We start from the raw sequence: 25,366 nt of genomic DNA on the forward strand, positions 1-25,366 counted from the left end.
TATGTCCTAATTAATTTTTGAGATACAGGGTGTTCAAGTTAAAAAAATCAGTTTTTAAATAATAACAGAGACAATATTGTAGCAATCTTTATGAAATTTAAAAAAATAATTTTTATTTTAAGAGAAAGTAGTGGCGTAGTATTTTTTTCTCCAAAAATATTCAACGCAAAATGCACTGGTAGAGAAAATAAAAACTTTTGCACGTAAGAAAATGCATCTTGATGCATAGAAGACCAAATTTCATAAAGATGTCTACAATATTATCTCTGTTATTATTAAAAAACTGATTTTTTAAACTTGACCACCCTGTATCTCAAAAATTAAAACATATACGACATACGTTCATCAAAAGTTTTTTCTTAAAATGGGTTCCAGAATTACCCCCTTAAATATTAGCATGTCTTTAAGGAACACCCTGTATAACAATCTTATACCTACATATTACGAGTTAAGAGGTTTAAGATTAAGCTCACTCGAATATAATATAAAAATAAACTAATATGATACATTTGAAATCTGTCGTATTTAAAACGCAACCGGCGAACATTAGACGAACTAAGACAGAGAATAATTCAAGAATGTCGAAATATTGCAAAACCAACATAGGAAAGGTTCGACAAGAGTTTGAGAATAGATTATAACTGGCGATCAAAAATGAGTTGCTGTCGAGTCGGCTTTGGAAGTTCAAGTTAAATACGATTTTTCCATGTTTATTTTTTGATTTGCACGATAATTACTAACCTAAATGTAATGCTATTTGGTATGGTTGGAAAGCATTTTTTCAGAGCTTTCCAACGACATATCGCACATGGGGGGTCACTATTTAAGATTTAAAAGTTGGGGTGGCTGGGGCGCAGGGGGTTGGAGGGGGTGCGTCGCCAACTATGTCATTGTGATTCCCCCTCCGAATTACTGAAACGGATTTTGATTTTTTTAAATATCTCGTTTATTTACTAAGATATGGAGGGTGGTAAGTTTTCAAATTGTCACCCTGTATAAAGTTAATCTTTGACATTCTGGAATATGGTAAATGCACGGTCCCACAAGCTACTAACATGTTACTCCATCGAAAAAAGAAAAAAATATCTATCAAGCAGGCTTAATAAAGGGGTATCGTGCTATTTAAAAATGAGCCTAAAGAAAGAGTATACAGCTGTTTTTCATTACTCGTTTGTAATACGAAATAAAAACAACTGAATGCTGCCTTATTATGCGAAATAACATATTAAACAACTTTTATATAGAAAAATTTTGTATACAGTCGTTAGTTACCGGGATATAGTGGGCACCCTGTATATTTTGCGTACGTTAGATCGTTTCAACGGTTAAAACTACACATTACTTCTTGTACAGCTCTCACGCCACAAGTTTTGAAATTGCTTTCAATTTGAAAATTGTCAATTTAAAGCTGCCAAAGTTTTCCAAAACTAAAAGGTTTCAGAGTCGCGACTTAGCATATTTTTCATGCACATTTTAAATTTAAAATTTCCAATATTTTAAAATTTTGACTTGAAAAATAATAAATTCTGCCTGAAATTATTCCTTGCGTGACTTTGATGATCTACAGCTACCACGGCATTCAAAAATCAAACAGAAGAGTTCGTTTCAAAATCAACAGTGGAAATATTGTATGGTGAATTCCTCAACCTCACAATCCCATGTCTTCCATTCTCTTTATTTTGAATTTTGAGTTGCGAAGGTTAATTTTAAAATTACGAACGTTCTTTAAATCTTTCAACTCCAAAATTTTAAGTGTTTGGCTTCCAGATTGCAATTCAAGACTACTGCAGTTTTGAAATAGATGATGCCTTTGAAATCCAAAAGCTAAATATAATTTTAAAATTGATTAGATTATAATTTAAAAAATGGCAGATTAAAACTCATTAAATTGCTGGTATAAATAGAAGGGCTGTGAACTTTTATACGGCAGATCTGCAGGAGCATAAGACATTATGGTCTTTTTTATGAATATGGCAAGTGCGGACATAATGGAAATGAGTTAACTTAACGGCACTCAGTGCCCCAGGACTTAATCCTACGGTTAAGTCCACAAAATTAATTGCCCATTATAAAACATTCGAGTTATGAGAAAAAATGTAACTTTCTTATTTGTAAAAGAAGGCTGTACTACTTGAACTTAGTTTTTTAAGTAATTAAAGTTTTATTGTTGTGTTCTCAAATCTTAAAACATTCTCGAAAGTCTTATTTACAGAGAAATTTTTACAGCGATGCCTTAAAAGCGGAGTTTGGGAACAAACTTGAAAATTACGAAAAGTTTATACATTATTCACGAAAAAATTAAGAAGTTCCTTTTAATAACGTATTTAATTGCTCATTATTCAAGGAAGAAAGTGACACTTCTCTAACTCAATCTCGGGCTTCATTAGTTGAAAATAATGCTGTCGGATTTTAACTTTTGGCACTTTCCGGGTGAGGAGCGGGTGAAAAAATTACATTATCCAACAAAAATTATCAATTACGTAACTTTTCTAATTATGCATGTTTATAATATCCCTCTCGTAAGACGAGAGGGCAATTTGGTTTAATTGCGCGAGATTAGCAAGACAGTTAAGTGCTGCTAGAAATGAGGCGAAATAAATATATTTCCATCTCGGTGTGGTGTTAACTGAAACTGCATTGCAGACAGTTTTTAGTATTTCATGTAAAAAGAAAACAAAATCCATCCCGCTTCCTTACTGCACGAGGAAAATAGATTAAAATAAGGAACTTCATTGAAAGGATACCTTTTGTAAACAGCACGCTATCGCAACAAAAGAGTTGCACAAATATTGTATGTCAATTACTTTAATTCGCCCTCCGGCAGTTTACTTCGTTATTTCTTTTCATAAAAAAGTTTTTCTTCCTTCACATATTTTACTTACATTTAAAAGCGCCCTTTTAAGACCTCCACTGGGAGTGTCAAGCTTGGCCCGTAATCGTAAACCAAACTATGCGTGGCGAAGTAGCATCCCCTATCCCTTACTTACAATTTAATGTTCGGAGTTTCCTTGTATTGCGGTCTGAATCGGGGATTAGATTTTACCCGTTAGCCGAAAACGGGCGCGGGCCAGTTTACAAACGATCGCGTGCATAAGAAGAAAAAGCAAAGGTTAATTAAACTTCGTGCGGAGCATTATTAAACATTTCCTGCAGTCTAGCCACAAACTTCCACTAAGATGCTTACCAACGTTGGCTCTAGTTCATGGCTTTCATAACCTCAAAATCGAGGAAAATTATGTTTTAAGTTGGAAGCGGAAACATTTAGAACTGTCCTGGTTCTCGGGGTGTAATTGGCTTGTTTGTCCTAATATATTTTGACGGATTTAGGATACGGACCTTATCATATAATTACATGTTTAATTGATACCGAATTTTGAACTCGTACAGAATTAAGTGCATGGACCCATACAGAGTTATAATGTTGATATAGCTACAGCATCACAGAAGCAAGAAAAATCATTGGGATTGTAGTACCTACCTATATAGAGCAATAGCACTGTAACTATAACGTTAAACAAGTGTATTAGAGATAGAAACACCAAACAAAAAAAATAATGTAAAATTTTCAATATTTTGTCAAATTTTAGACCCTAATATGCCCGAGCGGAAGATATCAATTGATCTAAACCAAATTAAAACACAATGTTTTTAGACACTATTTGAAGCTGTTAAAAACTATTACATTATGAAAAGCTCAAATTCAAAAATTCAAAAATATCACAAAAATTAAGGTTTTGTCAAACTTTAGGGCCTATGCGCGACCGGAAGATGTTAACCGATTTTGAAAAAAATTGTTTCTTGCTTTATCTATATAATTAGCATATTTTCCGGGCTATTACAAAAAAAAATAAGTTTTTTCGGCCGACCCTACTACCCAGGCACTGACTTTGGTTATTTTGTATGGGAGTTTCGCCTCTACTATACACTATTTCCTCTTCATTCGAAAAAGAAACGTCGCCAATATCAATAGTAAGTAATTTGAAAAGCCTTTTGACACCATACTCTATAATTGAAGTATTTGATCACATCCTTTATAAATTATACCCTGCCAAAACTAAAATTGTTCAATGTTGCCTTGTAACAGCAGCCATTAATCACGTCATTGCAATTGAAAAAGTATGTCAAACGATTCGAGCACCTCTTGACGTCCTTCATCGAACAACAGGACAAAGAACACTTGAAAAAATCAATGCGCTTAATTATCATCTCAAATTTTCAACAGAATGAACCGAAATTCTGTTTACAAAACAGTTCGAAGACCCCATCTTAGAAGCTTCCTCCAAACTAATTCATCTTTTTTTTTTGTTTTCGCACGGAAATAAATTTAGCTTTAAAAATCTATTAACAAGACCATTAGTTTAATTTCTCTATCATTAAACTAAACAATGCGATCAGTATTAATTTCGCTTGGGTAAAAGAGGCTCCGTCTAAATGGCTACGGCGTTTCAGAACCAACCTGTCAAGTGGTGATTGAAATAAATCGAGGTTTCACCGGGGAGGGTTTTTACCATTACTTCATTGTTAGAAATTCTTAAATTTGCTATATTAAACTAAACGAGATTCACTCGAAAACGGGTTGTGGGAAAAAATAATAAATCTGGACGCCCTACGTCGTCAAAAGGGTCTTCATTATTGAGTCTTATATACATATATATTAAGAAATAACTTTCCCCGTCCTCATTTCTCTTTATGAACATGCGGGAAGAGAATTTTTTTGCTGTTCGTCAACTTTTCGGACGGATTTTGGAGATTCGCCGGGTTAAAATAATATTTATAATTCCATTACGGAGATAAATCCATTTTATTTTGATGATACTTGCGAAATTAATGCCCGATCGCCGTTTAATGCAGAAAGCTTTTTCGTTATTGAAAAGAGTCGTGTACATAATGGACGATTGTATTAATCAATTCTGCCAATATACCAACAATCACTCATATTTATCTTTAGTATTATCTACATTGGAATCGATTTATTAGTGACAGACGATTAATAATCACGATAGCTGTAATTCCACTTTACGAAGGAATTTTGTTCCACTTCAACAAATATTTGAAGACGAGTAGGATTTATAAATTGTCTAATAAGACGTGTAAAACAACGGCACGCAATATTAATCAATAAACCACTTAGTGACAGTTATTGCTTCATTTGTTTAAAACAGCGTAAGTCATGTTAGTGTCAGGGGCGGATTAGTCGAGCCTAAGTCTATACCACTATATTTCTCTTCGGTTCCTCTCAAATACACATTGGGAGAGTGATTTTAGGTACTGTTCTGACTTTTGAGTGGCATACGTTTCAACGTTACAACGCTTTAGAGTCGTGAGATATGGCGTGATTGTCTAAGGTTACAGGAAAATTTCCATTTATCTGGTTTTAGTGCTGTAACTAACATCGTGAATTCTGCTGTATAGACAATAAAGAACTTATTCTTTTTTTTATATATAGGGTTCGACTGCCAAGGTCATATCCCCTTTATTGCACGCTATAGAGTACAGGTACACATATACACAGTGCTATATGTCGATATATATACCAATTCCTTTTAAGAAAGCGAGGGTATTATTTTATCTCTCTGCTGTAAAATAATTAGAGGAGAAAATATTTCAATATAAAGAAATTACCATTGAACTATCTATGATGCGTAATTCTACACATTGTGTAAATAATTTCTAAAAACTTATTTCTTTTATGCGAATTAATTCAAATATCCTCCTAATATAAAAAACCCGAACCTTTTTGTAATTGCTTGAACGCTTTTCCTTTTTCTTAAAATTTAAATGCCTAATTTGTCATTTTTTAAAAATAGCTTAGGTAAGCAATAGGGCATCTCTCTTTTTTTCTCAATCTTTTCCACTACTGGCACGACTTTGTACCAAAAAGAAGTAAATTTGTAATTTTTTAATAGTTGCGTTGGTTTTCAACATTGCACCTCTCTCTGTTTCCCTCTAATCTTTTTTGTTGAACGCTTTGCCTGTGCTTTGTGTGCACTTACATAATAGTACTAAGAAATTGACCCCGATCCGAAAATTTTAATTAAGTCACGTACTTACCAGAATGAGTTAATTGATCAAAATCAAAGTCTAATTTCAAAGATCCATCAAATTAAATTAATTCAGTTAACTCCGCTAAACAAACAAAATAATTATGAATTAGAGCGCGAGTTCGCGGATTATTTCCACCGATTAAAAAAGAAAAAACAGAATCAAAACGCAGATCAAATTAAAAAATCGCAAATAAATCCAGAAATTGTATTTAATTGGGTCACATTTTAAAATCTCAAAGAAATAATAGGAAGGAAGGAGGAGGAAATACCGGGTTACGTAACGGGAAATTTCCTTCACTAAGGCCACGACCTTGTATCGTCATAAAAGTGGTGGGAATAGTGCCCGTTAATAGAGGGTGTAAGTTTTTAAGAAAGGAATTCCCTTTCTTGATGAATTAAGTTTAGTAAAGCTGGCTGTAGGATCAGGAAAATTACAATAGAGACCACGGTTTAGCCTGCTCAGGCAATGGACGTCTTTTTCAGTCATAAAAAACCGGTTAAGAATGTGAAGGTGAAAAAGCTCGAGTGTTGTCAAATAAGACAATAAATTACTAACACCCTGCAATTGGTCTCAGTGCCTCTATTGGTAAACGCCATTATTCTCAACAAACAATTAATTCAGACGTTCCATAGAATTTTTTTTAGAATGCAAAGCCGCGAGCAACACTGGATTTATAGAGTCAATCTGTTACTGTTAGAGATTTACGGCGCGGACATATTTTTGCATTCGGAAAATACACTACTAATCACCGAGTATCGTTCTGGGAGCATCAAATAATTTCCAATTTACAAATTTTATTTCGACATGACCAGTTTAACGTGTGCCATACTCTTAAAGGTAATACCGTCAAATTCGATTTCGAACCCACGAAATTGAAGCGTATAATTGCGCCGGAATTATTCATACTCAAATTAGACATGATTAATAATATGCAAAGTTAATTAGATTACCGAAAAGGAGCTTAACTAGTTTAGGTAAAGGCAGGCCGTTTCTTAACCTATATTCTGCTGCGGTTATTACAGTTTAAATTCATGGAAATTATGCATCCTCACTCACAAACTTAGTTGATTTAGTAACATCTCGCAGCATGCGGATTAATTAATTAGTCAGATTTTTCCTTAAATCGTTTAAGGTAGGGACTTATCAATATGATGGTGTGAGATGCGAGAGCGTATTTGCGCTGTGGTCACTGCCATTTCGCGATAATGTTTACTCAACAAAATGGCGACTGTTTGCCGAATAGATAATAAAGGATCCTCAGTTTCCTAGCTTGTGGCTAGGAATAGAGAAGATTAACTTAGCACTCCCCGTTATAGTCAATGATACTTTATGCTCTTATTTGTTTTGCTTTGTTGGAATTTCGAAATAATAATGCTTAATAGGGGTTAGTACGTGAAATTATAAACGGCCGCCAGTAAGTTTGTTTGGTAATTGTTTGCATTTGGTTTAACTAATTCATTATCCTATACCTAAGGGATTACCTTTTTTTGGTGTATTGCGGCGTTACTTCGTTTTTTATTAAACGTTTATTTCAAACATGAAACGTTTTCAATAGGAAAAAGCATCTACGTACCATTTCTCCTTGTCTCTCCTTACCTGCAACAAAAAGAGAGCATAATTAGGGCACAATTAAATACCGATTATTTAATTATACCGATAGGTATAAGTACCTACACAAAAACTAAGAGTAGAAATTTGGCAACGTAGTGAAATAATATTCCTGTGATTTATTCCTGGATTTATTGGAATTCGGTTTTTTTAAATAGGACTGAATCGGGGTAGAATTTTACCTTTCGTTGTCTAGCTTTATTTTTCTGTTGTTTTTTGTGTCTACCGGCATTCAAAAAACACTCTCTCCTAAATGATTTAGCATTATTGGAGTCGAATGAATGCAGGGAAAATTAAGGCTTTGGGAAGACCCAAAAATTAAATTAAATTAAAATAAAATTCTTTTTAGCAATCATCCAACAATTTCATTATTTTCAATACTTACAAAATCCTCAACAAACTTAATTTACATCAATGTGAAAACTTTATTATGAACCCTCTTATTTCTTGTGAGATAGTTGTTTTGGGGGAACTTGCATTTTACAAGACGTTCACAGATTCCCTGGAGGTTCTTCAAGAATTCTTGATACAGTGCTATTTATTAAGAAGTAGATATAGGGATTATCGTATATTGTTTTAAATGACAAAATCTCATCTGAAGGGCGCTTAGTTTTATGCATCCAAAATAACTTCTTAAATCAAATAAAGATCTGGCTGTCAATTAATTAATTTGGATATTAATTTTCATAACTACGACAGATTTTGAAAAATAGCGCAAAGTTTTAATTTTTTAATGGAAGCAAGGTAATCTCACTTACCTAACGTGCGGGACATAGCAGTAAAAAGAACGAGCCATACGTTAATTTGCAACCTCACCTCCACTCATTTAATTTAATTTAATCTGAATATTAAAATTTCCGCATAATTACGACCTGCTCAGTAATTAAGTCAAAAGTCCATACAACGACCGAAATTGCCCAAATAGTCTTGGACACGGATTAAATCGTATTAACGTTTAAAATCAATGGAACAATAATTGAATATCCATTGAGCGCGCAACATTTGAATATCAAACCCTGCCGCTATACATTTTTAAGCGCATTAATTGTGACTATAATTTCAAGCGTAAAACACAAAATGGAATATAATTCTCGTATTTGGCAGGGATCCGCAATCCTATGTGCCAAAACTACACGTAGTAAAAAATGAAGATTTCACGCATAATTTATTTTCTACCCCGACGTAGATTCTAAAATACGGAACAGAGCACGTTTTTAATATAACAGTCGGGTAACAAACAGTGAAAGTTTTGCTTAAAACTTTATCCATTTCGAACGAGGGCCGGCAAGATGTAAGACACAATACTGTCTTAACAAAAAGCACAATAAAGAATCAAAAATTCGGTGCTAAGCTTCACATCTAAACATAACTGAGAAATAGACATTGTTCAAACGTCCTTTTCGGTTACAAAAAAAAATCTTACACAAACCTCTAGCGAAAGGATATCTGAGCCCGTCAAAAGGGAAAATAATTAAACCTTTAGAGGGTGTCAGGATTTTCGCGTCAGATTTCGCAGACTCGATCCAGTTTTAATACAGTTTAACATCGTTCAGTCTTCGTTTTTCATTTTAGTTTATGGTGAAGCTTCGAGTATCTTCTAGTACGGAAAACCACTCAATTGATTAGAGAAAATCAAATACCATAAAGATGGAATACTTACTTTAGGGCGTTTTGAACGTTATCAGCTTCAATACAATGTTATAAAGGTTCACATTGCATTTTGGACCAATTGATTTGCCATTTTTGACTCGAAAATTCCTATTTGATCTACAAAATTCGGCTTGAACTCTGGAAAGAATTGTCAAGTGGCAAGATTACACGCCAAAGCAAACGGGATCAGATTGATCTCAACACCCCTCCTCAAGCTTATCACTATATTGAATGCCCAAACTAAGCAGTGCTTCTTAAACATGATTGTACACTAATAAGGCCGGAACACCCTTCTTACATCGACAATGGTGTAGAAGATTAACCACTGGAGCTAGTGATGCCGCCGAGACGAGACTCAGTCTCGTCTCGTCTCGTCTCGTCTCGAATTTTCGAGACGAGACCGAGGTTCAGTCTCGTCTCGTCTCGTCTCGACGAGACGAGACTAAGCATGAGTCTCGTCGAGAGTCTCGCCGAGACTCTCGTTTGGTCTCGAATTTGTTTGTATTTATTTGTACTGTTTTAGCGGAATAGTCTAAATCGAGAACAAAAAAAGATAAACTTTTGCGAATCGATTTCTACGAGTTCAAGGATCACTGCGGATTAGAAGTCGTGTTTCCGATTACGAGCTGTCAAAAAATTCCCTGAAAATCGTATGCGATTCTTCATACATATCTTGTTTAATTGTGCCCACGGACACGGAGGCCATCTTGAGGCCTGCTTGTCTAGTCCATAGGCTCACTTACCCTCTAAAAAAGAGAACCCGTGGTTATGAAAGGCGATATTTAAGGGGCTGGCAGAATTAACTTCCGGCCGGAAAACTGCAGGCAGACCAACATTTCCTGAAAAGGTGACTTTCAATTTATATGCATGTGAATTTTCCAGTTGTTGTGTTATGAGTATAGCAATTCACAAAAAAACAGTTCAATTAATCCGCTTCTGCCGCTATTTCCGGCTGGACAAAACTCGGTAGAAAAGAATTTTTCCTTAAAACCCATCGCCCTCAACCTACGGTTATCAATTTCAGGTGGTTTGGTTTTCGGTTTAATTTGCGGAAAAAAATTCACCGGAAGTGCCTATTTTTAATAACATTCCGGCCAGAAAAAGGCTGGCAGAAAACTCATTTTGTGTTATTCAAGTTGCAAGGAATCCAGTAACAAAGATTTCATCTTGTTAGCTTATCACTACTGGTTCCATGCGTCCGGCTCTCGTACCTACTATATTACTCCTATTATTTACTTGTCATGCCTTCGTAGTTCGTGGTCTTTTATATGCTATATGCTCATTGCTCTACCTACATACACTATATTTGGATAGTGTCTCGAGACCAGGCGAGACCAAACGAGACTAGACGAGACGAGACGAGACGAGACTGAACCAGGACGAGACGAGACTCAGACTTGGTCTCGTCTCGAGGTAACGAGACGAGACGAGACTTTCGAAAGTCTCGTCTCGTCTCGTCTCGCGGCAACACTAACTGGAGCTGTAATTTGAAACCATTCCGTCGGATAATTTTTTCTTCTGCTAATTGACCGTCGAATCGCTGTAGGATGCATTTTTTCAAACAGTCACATCCAATGTTTATAATTGGCAAGCAAGTCAAATCTAGATTTAGCAAGGTTTTAAACGATTTTTTATGGGACATTTTCTATAAGCAAGACATTTTACTTTGATGGATGTTTCCACCCAATAAAATTCTATGCGGTAATCGAAATCTGTGTACCGAATCTCTCTAAAAAATCTTTCCAGATTTCCTATTTGGTGCTAATTACATGACGTTTAATGATCACCAAAATCAATCCTCAAATCTTGACACCCTGCAGACTTCTTGTGAATGCCTAAACTGATTTACCCTTAGAAATCCCAAAAATTCCAAGTTTATCTTATTCTAGGAAAAGATTTAAATGCAAATTTAGAGCTACCGTTACACGATTGCTTGTATACCTTTAATGCGAAGGTCAGAAAATGAAATTTTGACAAATCTAGTCGGTTGTTAGTTTATAGTTATTTACATAAAAGTCAGGAAAATGATACATTACTGGCGAAGAAATATTGAAGTGCGAGGCCCCATTGCAGCCGAGTACTTTAATTTCCGAGTCAGGTAATGACATTTTACCGACGAGTTTTGTATTAAATTTTACCCGCAATCGTCTTTTAATACAAAATTTCAATTTTTATTAACTTTGATTAATGTCAAAAATTTCCTGACAGAAAGTAGGCATGAAAATTAAGGTTTCGGGACGATTTTGGCTAAAAATGATTAAAGCAACATTTTTATAAAGGTTTGGTGTTACTCATAAACTCACATTTCTGAGACAACCCTTACTTTTTTCCTGTATAACCAGCTTCATAACGAGCGATTGAAGCGTTGTCCATTAGAAAACCGCAAATTACAAACTATTCCTTGCTAGCAAAATCAACTAAAATTGTTTCCGCCACACGAACTGGAAGATAAAGTAGAGGCTTTTCTGTAAACGGGAGCGATGGTTTATCGACCGTCAATCTAATTGGTGCGCTGCGGCGGTTTTGCATCCCTTGCACTTAGCTCTTAATTTATATCTCACTAAATGAGGTATAGTCAATTCCCCTAGTTCCAAACCAACTGTTTTACAGCCGCGAACTTTTGTAATTTCAAAGGAAGTCCCAAGGATTCCAGAGATTGTTAGGTACGTTGACCTGAACGCTTAAAGGAATTTGCAATATGTTTGTCAACGGATGACATTACTTTCATTTAAAACAGTTACTAAGTTACGTGCCACGAACTGCAAGAATGTTGAGCTTTCTCGAACCAAAAGTCCTGCACGTCTGTACCTGCAGGGATAATTTAGACAGTGTGTGTGCGGTTTTCAGCGGTAAATCCCTAGAGTATGTAAATTGGGGAAGCATCAGATTTAGGTTAAGACCATTGCGTCAGCATTATGTTTACACTTTTAGAGCAGCGGATCTGAACGAGAAAAGCTTTTAGTTAATTTCGGTATGGAAAATATTGTTTTAGTGAACGCTATCTATTAGATTTCGGCGTGGAGCACCGAAAACAAAAAAGGAAATAACGAGGCGCGGAAAAGTTCTGATTGCTAATGATGAAGGGGGTTTACTAATGATGAGGGTTACAGGTTGTCTCTACTTCAGCGATGCGTAAATCCGTCTACAAAAAAGTATGCTTTCCAAGCGAAGTTTTTCCACAACAAAAGAGGGAGATTGTGGGTTGAAGTTTGAAGTAATGGATAAAATAAACCGCAACGTGCAGCGTTATTTACTTCCAGTGGGTAAGATTTCCCAGAGGTCAGTGTAACATCTTGTAGTGTTAATACGTTAGAGCTAGTTCAGTGCAGTTAATTATTTATTTTATCTTCGGGGATTTCCGTGAACGTCTATTTTATTTTATGGTGCTCTGGATTGCTGTTTATAGATTTAAACAAGTCTAATGCTGAGTGGTGGTTTCCCTATATTTTGAGCGTTAAGTTTTAATGCCCAAGTTTAGGGACTGAAGACTAAGTTGTTAGAGATTCAGTTTAGATCGCATTCTATGCTGGTAATTATGATAAGCATAATCATTGAATAAAAAATTAAGAAGAAGCCTCACGCCTGTACTGTGATATGTCCCTACAAAATTACAGCGAAGTATAGATGGTGCCACTTTTTATTACAGCCAGAATTTGTTCGTTTTAGATCGGCAACTTGTAGGCGGTACTTGAACTTCTACAGTAGCACGCTTTTCAGGTCGTTGTACACAGACTTTTAAATTCTTATCTCCCCATGTGTTTCCTTTAACGAGTCAGCATTTAATCCTTAGCTTGAATGACAAATATCTAGGTTGAACGTGATGATTCAAGCAAAGCACTGTTTTACTTTATCGGACTTAAACAATATAGGTACCTGCATCCACAAAGACATATTAGCGGCAAATACCGTTTTCGTCTATCTTTGAAAGGAAAATGTGTTTTATGTTTTATGATGCCTGCCATAAATAATTATTAGTGCAGCTGGTTTTAAGGGACAAATATTGTATTAGGTAGCTACCCGGTACCTTAGTGTAATACACTATGCCGGTACCTATCTACTGAAAGAGTTTTCAGTTTTACCTTGGCGTTCGCTTAACAACAACTACTGCGTTTGTTTTTAAATTTAACAGCATATTAATTATTATTTCTAGTTTTTAAACGTTTTATCGAAAGTGAAATGGGTAAAAATAAATGTGGTTATGTTAATTGCACTAATAATAGAGGTGATAGGAAAGATTTGACGTTTTTTTCTTTTCCTTTTAAAAACCCCGTGCGTTGTGCAGTGTGGCAGAAAAATTGCGGAAACATTACCATAGTTGGCAAAGATGTGACTGAGTTAAAACATAGTGCTTTGTGTGAAGAACATTTTGTGAAATCAGACATTCAAATTCGTTCAAATAGGAAAATGTTAAGTAAAACAGCGGTTCCAATAAAATATCAGGGTGAGTATAGGTACTACTTATTCTGACTTAAAAGTATTACACGACGTACACAATAAAGTAAAAATAGGAGTTATAATTTTTACTATAATCTATCTATTATTTGTATTACCTACAGATACCAAAAAGGAAACACCTGAACACCCCCAACTTGTAACAACCGCAAGTCTCGACCTTGAAGCGGCATCAACCTCCTCTTTTGGTAAGTTCAAAATAATTTATTTATACTGTATGTACCATTATGATCTGAAAATTACCACAGTAAAATCGCTCCGAAAATATACATTCGCGTGTTGCAAGTACAACATAAAAATATCATCTTGTCGTTTTCGGTCATAACTTTTTTTAGTAGAACGGAACTTCACTAAAAATTCACAAAAACCGAGACTGCAATGAATATGAAAAACGCAGCATAAAGATTAATAATAGTAAATCCTCGGCTAAATCTTTAAATTCCAAAAGTTCGCTCCCATTGTTAATTTAGAGGCAAAGTGTACATATTTTATTTAGTTTTTTTGCAGAGAAATAAAATTATTATCTACTCTACCGAGCGTAGGTAGATATAGGTAATAGCGAGGGTAATAGGTTGCTTTCTATTTTCTGAAATCCTCGCTGAAATCAGAGATCACATTTGTGCAGAATAAAGTAGTAAATCTCTGATTTTATAAAGTGTGAATTCAATTATAACTAATTAATTAAAGCTTGTAGAAATCTCATTTTGAATTAGCTCTTTTCTTTAAATTTTACAGTAAGTATTTTGAAAAAAAAAAACTTTTCTAATTCAATTCTTATCGTTGTGGATTTTTGTGCCTAACCAGAAGTTGTTAAAAAAACGACTGAAAACTGCAGGTTTCTAAAGCATAGTCAAAAAACTATTTAGGGGAAGGAAAACTACTCATTTATGAAACTAAGACGCTATTGAATTTTTTAAAAAATCACACCGGGGGCTGTTCCAAAATTTTCCTTCCCTAAATTATTCACATTGACCGATTATTATGAATAATCACCGTATTAATCACTTTGACCGTAACACATATATTATTCAAAATACTTGGTGTTGTTAAGTAGTGTTAGAGAATTATAAAAATGTCTGTTCAATGGTATAAAATCTATATTGTATAGCGCCCATGCAACAAAAGAAAGTGCCTATGTCAGTAACAGTTATCCTAAATTTTATATTGGAATTTTCTATCGAAATAAGTAACTTTCATATTAAATTCGTATCAAAATTAAACTTATTATCATGCCTTTTTACTTTTATAGAAAGTATTGGTTTTTGAAGTTTTAATTGGACGGGAATTATGAGATTTATTAAACCATGATTACATATGCACGAAAAACGTTTAATGTATAATAATTTTAATTCTATTCATTATTTACAGATGCAACTACAATTATCCAAACATATCTTCCCAAGAAAAGGGCGTGTAATCCATTAATCTCAGATAACGGCACGAGCAGTGAACAAAGTTCTGTGGTTAGCGAAACCGTGATTAATATGCCTGCGAGAAGTGAAATAATAACTCCTAAATTTAAACATCTAAGCTACAAAATTATGGATCTAAAAAAGAAACTTAAGACAAAAATAAAATCTTATAATCGCCTAAAAGCAAAAACCTCAAAGACTTCGCATTCATACCTCAATTTATCGAGTATCTTGTTCAAAAAATGTGCGCATGTTCAAACATTTGTCAAGATGCAGTGTTTCCATAAATTTAAAACACCATGGTCCACCATGGAGAAACAACTATCGCTCTCGTTGTACTACAAGTCACCTGCTTGTTATAAATTTATGAGGGAGACATTGAAATTTGTTTTGCCAAGCATTAAGACCATACAGACTTGGCTGAAAGTAACAAATTTAGCAACAGGCGTTAACACAGTCCTATTAACAAAAATAAAGGAAAAAATAAATTGCATGAACGAGTCGGAAAAACAGTGTGTGGTACTTTTCGACGAAATTTCATTAAAGAGGAAGTTAGAATACAATAACCAATTAGACATAATAGAAGGTTACCAAGATTTAGGTTCCTTAGGACGAAATTCATTAATTGGAGATAGCGCCCTAGTTTTTTACTTACGAGGGCTATTCTACAATTGGAAACTGCCCTTTTCGTATTATATCTCAAATGGAACTGTAAAAACGGTAAACCTTGTAACCATCGTTAAAGAAGTTTTAAACAAAATCATCGAGACATCACTAAAACCTCGAATAATAATATGTGACCAAGGTTCAAATAACCGAGGAACCTTTTTAAGTTTAGGTGCTACAAAAGAAAGTCCATTCTTTTACATCAATGGGTTAAAAGTTTACACGTGCTTCGACCCGCCTCATTTAATAAAGTCGTTACGGAACAATTTCATTAATCCTAAATTACGATTTATTGTCAATGATAAAGAAGTGACGTGGAAAGACGTTTGTGCTGCCTATGAGGAAGACTTGAAGAGTACAACGACTAAGGCTATGCCAAAACTAACACCATCACATATTAATCCAAATAATTTTGAACGGATGAGGGTTAAGTACGCTGTACAAGTATTCAGTAGATCTGTAGGAATAGGTGTCCAAACTACACATACCGTAACCGAATTAGGCAGTACAACATGGAAAAACACTGTCCATTTTATCCTATTTGTCAATAATTTATTTGATTCACTTAATAGTAAATTCCTAACCGATCCCAATCCAAATCGAAGACCTATATCAACTTACAATAACGTCGCCATAGAAAATCTAAAGAATGGCAAGGACATGTTTGAAAATATACGAGTATATGAAGGCAGTAAGAGAAGAAATAACATTTATTGTATTGATGGGTTTGGAATGACAATTAACGCAATTTTATTATTGTGGGAAGATTTGAGATTTGAAGATTATAAATATTTAGTAACGAGCTTCTTAAATCAAGATCCTCTCGAAAATTTTTTTTCTGTTGTTCGTCATCGCGGGGGATACAATCCATATCCGACAGTACAAAATTTTAGAAAATCGATGCAACTAAATATTTTTATTCGGTTGCAAAAGGAAGTAAATTCGTCTAGCAACTGCGAAGAAGACTTTGGAGAAGTAATTGAATTGGAAGCCGCTTCACTTGAATCTCCCGATGGAATTCCCACTTCCACACATCAGATGGGCCAAGTAACAGAAGATGAAAAGGAAAATCGGGATGTTCAGAATTATCCACACACTTCAAGTGCTTGCGATAGTCCACCGCAAGTTTCTTTGGAAAGTTGCAATAATACGTATGTGGCGGGTTTTATTGCTCACAGGCTTTTAAAATTATTAAAATGCGAGATATGCAAAAGTATACTAGTAAAATCGAAAGATGAATTAATAGATTCTACTGAAATTCAAATTTTATTAAGAGATTTTGGTGCTGAAAACATTTCATTTTTAAAAAGACCTTCAAAATTTTTTAATAGCATAATTAGGAAAATGTTGGTAAAGTTTAACGAACTATTTGAGGTGCATAAAAGTGAAATAAATATTCGCAAGATAATAGTTCAACGTTTAAAAGAGTTAATAGATCCCGAACTCGATAATAAGTGGGAATGTAAAGACCATATCAATACCTTTGTTCATTATTTTGTAAGATTACTTATTTTTAGGAAAATCAAGGACAAGTCACTAGTTTTAAAACATGAAAAAAAATTCAAACGTAAGGTAACTGTACTCAATCATTAACAAGATTTTCATAGTAGGAAAACATAAATACTGGTGTTCACGGAAGGACCAAGAGGTGTTCTTAAGGTTTGTTAGTTTTTTGTGTTCGTAATTAGTGAAGTTATATTTATGTTAACATGATTTTATTTTTAATTCCCTATGAAGCAATAAAATAAAGAACAAAACATACGGGGTGGTTTATTTAAAGTGCAAACATTATGATCTCGGAAGTGGAGGGGAAATATCGCTGTTAAATTGTGGGACCTATCTATCTATGTACTATTACAGTTTTTAAAAAACAGCACAAATGTTTTTTCATATTTACTTGTTTTTATGGCATGCTTGATTTATGTATAATTCGTGTTTGTCCAACATTTTAAAAACAAACGTATCAACCCGTATAGCGTTGCGGAGAGCTAAACATACTAACATCGATGATGTGAAATGTTTCTTCTATTAAAAAATTTAAATCTTCGGTTATTTTTCACAAGCTGTAGTGGTGTATTGAAGAAAAACATCACTTTTGGGTATTCCTCGATCTACATAAAATAGTAGATGATAGGCTATCGAAACAAAACAATAGCATTATTCAATTCGACCACGAAATAGATTAACTGATATTGTTGCTTGAAAGGGTTACCGCAACCTAACCTAACGCATGTGGTACCCTAAATTCTTCAAATAATAAGTTTGAGAAGGCCATTAAACAGAATAACATTTACGCTGGAATTTACGGGCTCAGCAACATGATACCATTAATGCGAGTGGTGCTGACGCGTAATGAACACCTTATTATCAACTATCAAGGTTGGCTAAATAAAACGAGACAATATCTTAAAATAGACGATAAGCTCATAATGTAGCAACAACGCTCTATCACGCACCATCTACAACTGAATGAATTATTTTATTTTAAAAAGTGGGGATATTCTTCGGCAAGTATCGGATCCGTGGAGGGATCTACTGCCCAAACCCCGCGTATGTTACCAACAGATCCACTTCTTTCCATTTAGTTAGGCTTCTTCTTAATTTTTTATTCAATGCCTTAATCTAGCTAAACATATTTTTCATTATTTCTAAGTTACTTTATATCACATCTTGTACTTATATGGAAACCCAGTCGTAGGAGTAAGCAAGGTTAATCGTAGGTACATATGTTTGATTCCGCATTTTAGTTCCTTTCTCCGGATATCTTATCTGTACCGAAACAGTATCGTTAACACTTGAGTATTCGACAAACTAGTAGCTTGATCTACTGAAGCAAGGGTGGTGGATTTCCATCCATAATCTCGGACCGTAGTGTTACCTACGTCGAGTTGCCGAAATTCGTTCTCCCTTTTTTAAGCAGTATAAAGATGGTAACATTATTTGTATAAAATCTGCTTTGGTTGTTGATGACCGTATATGCGTTGGTAATTCAACAGCCTATATATTCTTTGTGTATCGTTACGCCCTTGTTGTATTGTTGCATGTATTGATTGTAGCGAGTATTCCGCTTGTGGACCCATTGTCCATATTTATTAATTGTTAGAGATTTTCTATTGCATTTATCGATTATGTAACGAACGGCTGTGTGCACGTAATGTAAATTCGAGCAGATTTTGCCCGTCATACAACCGTTTTATCTGCTCGAATTCATCGATTAGGTACACTACAAAGCTAATTCCGTTACTGTATTGAACCATACACAAATCTAGCTAGCTTTTTAAGGGTGCGTTTGCACGTCACCCCCACACAAAAAAGGTTTCAAATCCTCATGGTGGTCAAAACGTTAATACTCATATTTTCTACCACCCAAAAAAAATGGCATTCAATTAGCGACCGTCTGAGGGGGTGAAATCTTCCACTAACGTACAAAAAAATTCGTTTAACCCCCACGCAAGAAAGGTTTCAAATCCTCATGCTGGTCAAATCGTTTAGACTCATATTTCCTACCACCGAAAAAATTGGCATTCATTTAGCGACCGTCCGAGGGGGCGGAATCCGCCCCTAACGTACAGAAAAATTCGTTTAACCCTCACGCAAGAAAGGTTTCAAATTCTCATGCTGGTCAAAACGTTTAGACTCATATTTTCTACCACCGAAAAAATTGGCATTCATTTAGCGACCGTCCGAGGGGGCGGAATCCGCCCCTAACGTACAGAAAAATTCGTTTAACCCTCACGCAAGAAAGGTTTCAAATTCTCATGCTGGTCAAAACGTTTAGACTCATATTTTCTACCACCGAAAAAATTGGCATTCATTTAGCGACCGTCCGAGGGGGCGGAATCCGCCCCTAACGTACAGAAAAATTCGTTTAACCCTCACGCAAGAAAGTATTCAAATCCTCATGCTGTCAAATCGTTTTAGACTCAATTTCCTCCACCGAAAAAATTTGGCATTCATTAGCGACCCGTCGAGGGGCTTGAATCCGCCCCTAACGTACAGAAAAAAATTCGTTTAACCCTCACGCAAGAAAGTTTCAAATTTCATGCTGGTCAAAACGTTTAGACTCATATTTTCCACCGAAAAATGTTATAGCGACCGTCCGAGGGGGCTTGTAATCACCTCTAACTTACCAAAAAAATTCATTAATCTCACACAAGAAAAGTTCAAAATCCTCCTGCTGTTAAACGTTAAACCATATTCCTACCACCAAAAAAATTGGGCATTCATTTACCGACCATCTGAGGGTGAAATCTTCCACTAAACGTACCAAAAAATTCGTTAAAACCCCACGAAGAATGTTCAAATCCTCATGCTGTAAATCGTTTTAGACTTTCAATATTTCTACACGAAACATTGCATTCATTTAGCGACCGTCGAGGGGCGGCAATCCGCCCTAACGTACAAGAAAATTCGTTTAACCCCTCACGCAAGAAGTTTCAAATTCTCATGCTGTCAAAACGTTTAGACTCATATTTTCTACCACCGAAAATTGCATTTATTTAGCACCGTCCAGAGGGGATGAATCCACCTCTAAGACTTACAAAAAAAATTCGTTTAACCCTCACGCAAGAAAGGTTTCAAATTCTCATGCTGGTCAAAACGTTTAGACTCATATTTTCTACCACCGAAAAAATTGGCATTCATTTAGCGACCGTCCGAGGGGGCGGAATCCGCCCCTAACGTACAGAAAAATTCGTTTAACCCTCACGCAAGAAAGGTTTCAAATTCTCATGCTGGTCAAAACGTTTAGACTCATATTTTCTACCACCGAAAAAATTGGCATTCATTTAGCGACCGTCCGAGGGGGCGGAATCCGCCCCTAACGTACAGAAAAATTCGTTTAACCCTCACGCAAGAAAGGTTTCAAATTCTCATGCTGGTCAAAACGTTTAGACTCATATTTTCTACCACCGAAAAAATTGGCATTCATTTAGCGACCGTCCGAGGGGGCGGAATCCGCCCCTAACGTACAGAAAAATTCGTTTAACCCTCACGCAAGAAAGGTTTCAAATTCTCATGCTGGTCAAAACGTTTAGACTCATATTTTCTACCACCGAAAAAATTGGCATTCATTTAGCGACCGTCCGAGGGGGCGGAATCCGCCCCTAACGTACAGAAAAATTCGTTTAACCCTCACGCAAGAAAGGTTTCAAATTCTCATGCTGGTCAAAACGTTTAGACTCATATTTTCTACCACCGAAAAAATTGGCATTTATTTAGCGACCGTCCGAGGGGGTGTAATCCACCTCTAACTTACAAAAAAATTCATTTAACCCTCACACAAGAAAGGTTTCAAATCCTCCTGCTGGTTAAAACGTTAAAACTCATATTTCCTACCACCCAAAAAAATTGGCATTCATTTACCGACCATCTGAGGGGGTGAAATCTTCCACTAACGTACAAAAAAATTCGTTTAACCCCCACGCAAGAAAGGTTTCAAATCCTCATGCTGGTCAAATCGTTTAGACTCATATTTCCTACCACCGAAAAAATTGGCATTCATTTAGCGACCGTCGAGGGAGGCGAATCCGCCCCTATACGTACAGTAAAAATTCGTTTTAACCCTCACGCAAGAAAGATTTCAAATTCTCATGCTGTCCAAACGTTTAACTCATATATTTTACCACCGAAAAATTGGCATTATTCAGCGACCGTCCGAGGGTGTATCCACCTCTAACTATAACAAAAATCATTTAACCTCACACAAGAAAGCTTTCAAATCCCTGCTGTTAAAACGTTTAGACTCATATTTTCTACCACCGAAAAAATTGGCATTCATTTAGCGACCGTCCGAGGGGGCGGAATCCGCCCCTAACGTACAGAAAAATTCGTTTAACCCTCACGCAAGAAAGGTTTCAAATTCTCATGCTGGTCAAAACGTTTAGACTCATATTTTCTACCACCGAAAAAATTGGCATTCATTTAGCGACCGTCCGAGGGGGCGGAATCCGCCCCTAACGTACAGAAAAATTCGTTTAACCCTCACGCAAGAAAGGTTTCAAATTCTCATGCTGGTCAAAACGTTTAGACTCATATTTTCTACCACCGAAAAAATTGGCATTTATTTAGCGACCGTCCGAGGGGGTGTAATCCACCTCTAACTTACAAAAAAATTCATTTAACCCTCACACAAGAAAGGTTTCAAATCCTCCTGCTGGTTAAAACGTTAAAACTCATATTTCCTACCACCCAAAAAAATTGGCATTCATTTAGCGACCATCTGAGGGGGTGAAATCTTCCACTAACGTACAAAAAAATTCGTTTAACCCCCACGCAAGAAAGGTGTCAAATTCTCATGCTGGTCAAAACGTTAAAACTCCTATTTCCTACCACCGAAAAAATTCGCATTCATTTAGCGACCGTCTGAGAGGGTAAAATCTGCTCCTAACGGGAGCAGATGCATATCCTCAATCAGGACGACGGAGATGAGCTCATCGGTTACTTAAAGAAGATGTCCGCGGGGTGCCGGGTGGGGTGTTGTTTCCACTGCTGTGGTGCCTGGTGCTAGACTCTGAACGAGGACAGATCGTATACACAGGAATTTGCGGACGAGCGAATAAGCAAAAAGGCCACTGCATGTCTATGGGCATGTAGAAGGGCTTTTGTTTGTACATGGGGCTTGAACCCTCGAGTGGTATATTAGCTTTACCCTGTAGTGGTAAGGCCAATATAATACTGTATGGTGCATAGGAAGCAGCTAGGAAAAGTTCAGAGTCTCGCCTGTCTGGGAGTCACTGGGGCCATGAAGGCACTTCTCGAACTAGAGCCTTGACACTTAGCTGTGGAGGCAGAGGCTCAGAAGGCTTACGTAGGGCTAAAGGATTGGGACGAATGGAAGTATCGAGGCAGCCTTGGGCACGGGCGGATCTGGGGTTAAAGTGGACCCCGGAGAGAAGGGTCCCGGGGAAATTTCTTTAGTACTTCGCGCCTCCGGTACATACCGTTCACATTTTTAAGATGGAAGTTTATAGTCAGCGGCAGTGGCGTAACTAGGTAGGTGCCAAAGGTGCCGCGGCACCGCGCTCTGAATGGGAGAGGGCGCGCCTGAAGCACCGAGGGCACTAAGTCGGGATGGGCAGTACGTGGTGTACCGTATAGGCCAGTCATAAAAGACAAGAACGGCAGTTAAATTCTAATACTTTGCTAAAGTCGACTACAGGGTGCACTGAAATATAATTAAAACTAAATTTACGCTCCTTTAGGATGAATCGAACATTGTTAAAAAGTAAAAAAATTATCAAAGTCTTTGTGTGAGATGTAAGGGATTTCAGCGCATTTTGTGTGGCAGATCAGTACTTTTATTAACCACAATCAATAAGATTTTGTCGGGGGCCCCATATTCCCTTTGTCGGTATCCACCTCCGACATCCCGTTCGCCCGGAATTCGCGTTTAAAGTTTTGACTCCACCGTTAGTAAGATCTTGTCGAGAGCTACCACATTCCCTTTGTCGGTACCCGCTTCCGACGCCCCCACAAACGGCGGATGTATACACAGTTTGAATCAAAACACTTGTACTTGTACCACGCTATCTTAAGTGCCTCAATATGAATGGCGACTGTGTTGAAAAATAGCCTAAGAGTGTAGCTTCCAAATGTATATAATAAAAGTTGTTTATTAAACTTTCTTAATTTTTTATTTCAAAACGTCTGTTACTTTCTGGATGGCCCTTGTAGTACAAAGTTACAGCGGTAGGAAAAGGCTGCAGATTTAAAATAATAATACTACTTTATTTGTGATCCATACAATAGTCTGTATTAGTGTGACCAGCATTTGCACGCAATCATTTCTACGACTTGTGCCCCATGCCATAGTTAAATTTGACGCGAGAATTGGAAACACTATAAATAAATGTATTTCTATTCTTCATTCAGTGAAAGATTTCGTTATTCAAAGCATCTTTCTAAAATTTAAGTATGCAAAATTTGTGTGTAAATTCGAAAGGGTGGCAGTGCTGTTAAAATTTCGTGTAAAGTTTCTCTCAAAAATGTACCGTGTTTTATTAATTAGAGCGCAATGGTAACTGATTAGGCGCCAAAACCTGATCCGGCACCGCTTCGAAAAATACCTAGTTACGCCACTGGTCAGCGGCAGTAAAATAAAAATACAATAATAAATCAATGGCTTTATTCCGGAAGTTCTCAATTGTTACTGGTTCATTAATAATTAAATCTTCTTCCGCCATCAAAACGGAATCCGTAAGCGGCCGCATTTTTCGCATCCACCAGCGCCGGATTTCGGTGCTTGTAAAAGCTGCCATGCGAATGCGACGCGCGCGACGGGCCGGTTTCTTCGCCTCTCGGATAGAACGCCTCAAATGTCCCCTTCGGAGGTATCACCGACGTTACCTCAGGATCGCTCGGGTCGTAGCAGTTCATCATTTTAAGAAAAATTAACAGCAACAAACTCTTCGCGTACATCGTAAACAATTAGGACATCGCTTCCGCAACAGAACAATATGTGTACATTCGGGTCGTATTCGCGTGTAGAACTAACGTTTGAAATTGCGCTTTCTCTTCGGGTGCGGCATTGACATTTCGGTCTCCCGTCCTCGAAATTTCAAATCAACTGAAACCACCGACGTGAAGGTGTAAGAAAATAAAATTTTTAATTAAATCTTTAATATGTAAAGACTTTTGTCCAGAGAGGGCAGGGCCGTTCTAATGGAGTTGGCTAGTGAGTACGAAAGGCTGCCGAAACAACAGGGGGTACATTTTGAGCCCTAACCACTGTGGCAGGAATTTAAGCCCAAATACCAAGAGATACCGCACCTTAAAACATTCCAGCGAAACCAAAATGACATCCTATGTACGTATGTATGGGACATCTTATGGTCGTCCATTTAGGGAGGTCACATGTACGTCCATATTTGGTCCATTCTTTCCTCGCCTTTAAAACAATGCTAGACGAAACCATAATTTCTTTGATTTCATAAATTAAACAAATGATACATTTGACATGGTGCGATGGTGCCTCATTTTATTGAATAAAAAAAGCTTCACATTCAGTAGCTTAGGTTGGTACCGATATTAACATATTTTAAGTGTTTATCGTAAGTTGGTATTTTGATAAGGTTGGAATGTGGTGACGCTGTTTTAAATAACTTCCAAGACAAAGAGATTGAATCACAAGTTGGATTTCACTATTTTAATGTATCTTTTTTAGGTCCGCAAGTGAATCTGAACTCCGTTTTAATTTAAAGAGACAGAAAAATACATATACTTAGTTGGGGACATCCAAATGCCGCAGTAAGAGAAAAACGTCACTTGTGCATTGATTAAAATGTAAACTGGATTAGAAATAAATTACTTTAAAATAATTATAAAGGTTTTATCATTTCATACGAGATTGTGACAAATATATCAATGTCGGTGGACGTAAATATGACGTCCATCAATGGACCCACATATGACGTCCAATATGGACGGAAGAAGGACATCCAATCTGATGACATATGGCCCAAACTTGGACAAAACTAGTACCAAATGTGGACATTCAATGTATGTAGGTATCTATATTGGTTCAAGATCATTCG

General features: G+C 36.4%; 1 protein-coding gene and 1 long non-coding RNA gene across 2 annotated transcripts; both read left to right on the forward strand.

Annotated features, from left to right (window-relative positions):
* The first annotated feature begins 13,404 nt into the window (after window positions 1-13,404).
* On the forward strand, window positions 13,405-17,426 carry LOC116182497 (DNA transposase THAP9). The gene is made up of 3 exons (XM_031503030.1): window positions 13,405-13,744; window positions 13,860-13,943; window positions 15,124-17,426. Exons 1-3 carry the CDS (start codon window positions 13,480-13,482, stop codon window positions 17,424-17,426), a joined length of 2,652 nt encoding a protein of 883 aa, XP_031358890.1. The 5' UTR covers window positions 13,405-13,479.
* Window positions 17,427-24,098: 6,672 nt separating this feature from the next.
* Window positions 24,099-25,150, forward strand: LOC116182498. The gene is made up of 3 exons (XR_004147536.1): window positions 24,099-24,421; window positions 24,476-24,639; window positions 24,997-25,150. It is a non-coding gene; the product is annotated as an uncharacterized LOC116182498 (long non-coding RNA).
* The last annotated feature ends 216 nt before the right edge of the window (window positions 25,151-25,366 follow it).

Source organism: Photinus pyralis, unplaced genomic scaffold, assembly GCF_008802855.1.
Source record: "Photinus pyralis isolate 1611_PpyrPB1 unplaced genomic scaffold, Ppyr1.3 Ppyr1.4_unclustered_Scaffold5677, whole genome shotgun sequence".
NCBI lineage: Eukaryota > Metazoa > Arthropoda > Insecta > Coleoptera > Lampyridae > Photinus > Photinus pyralis.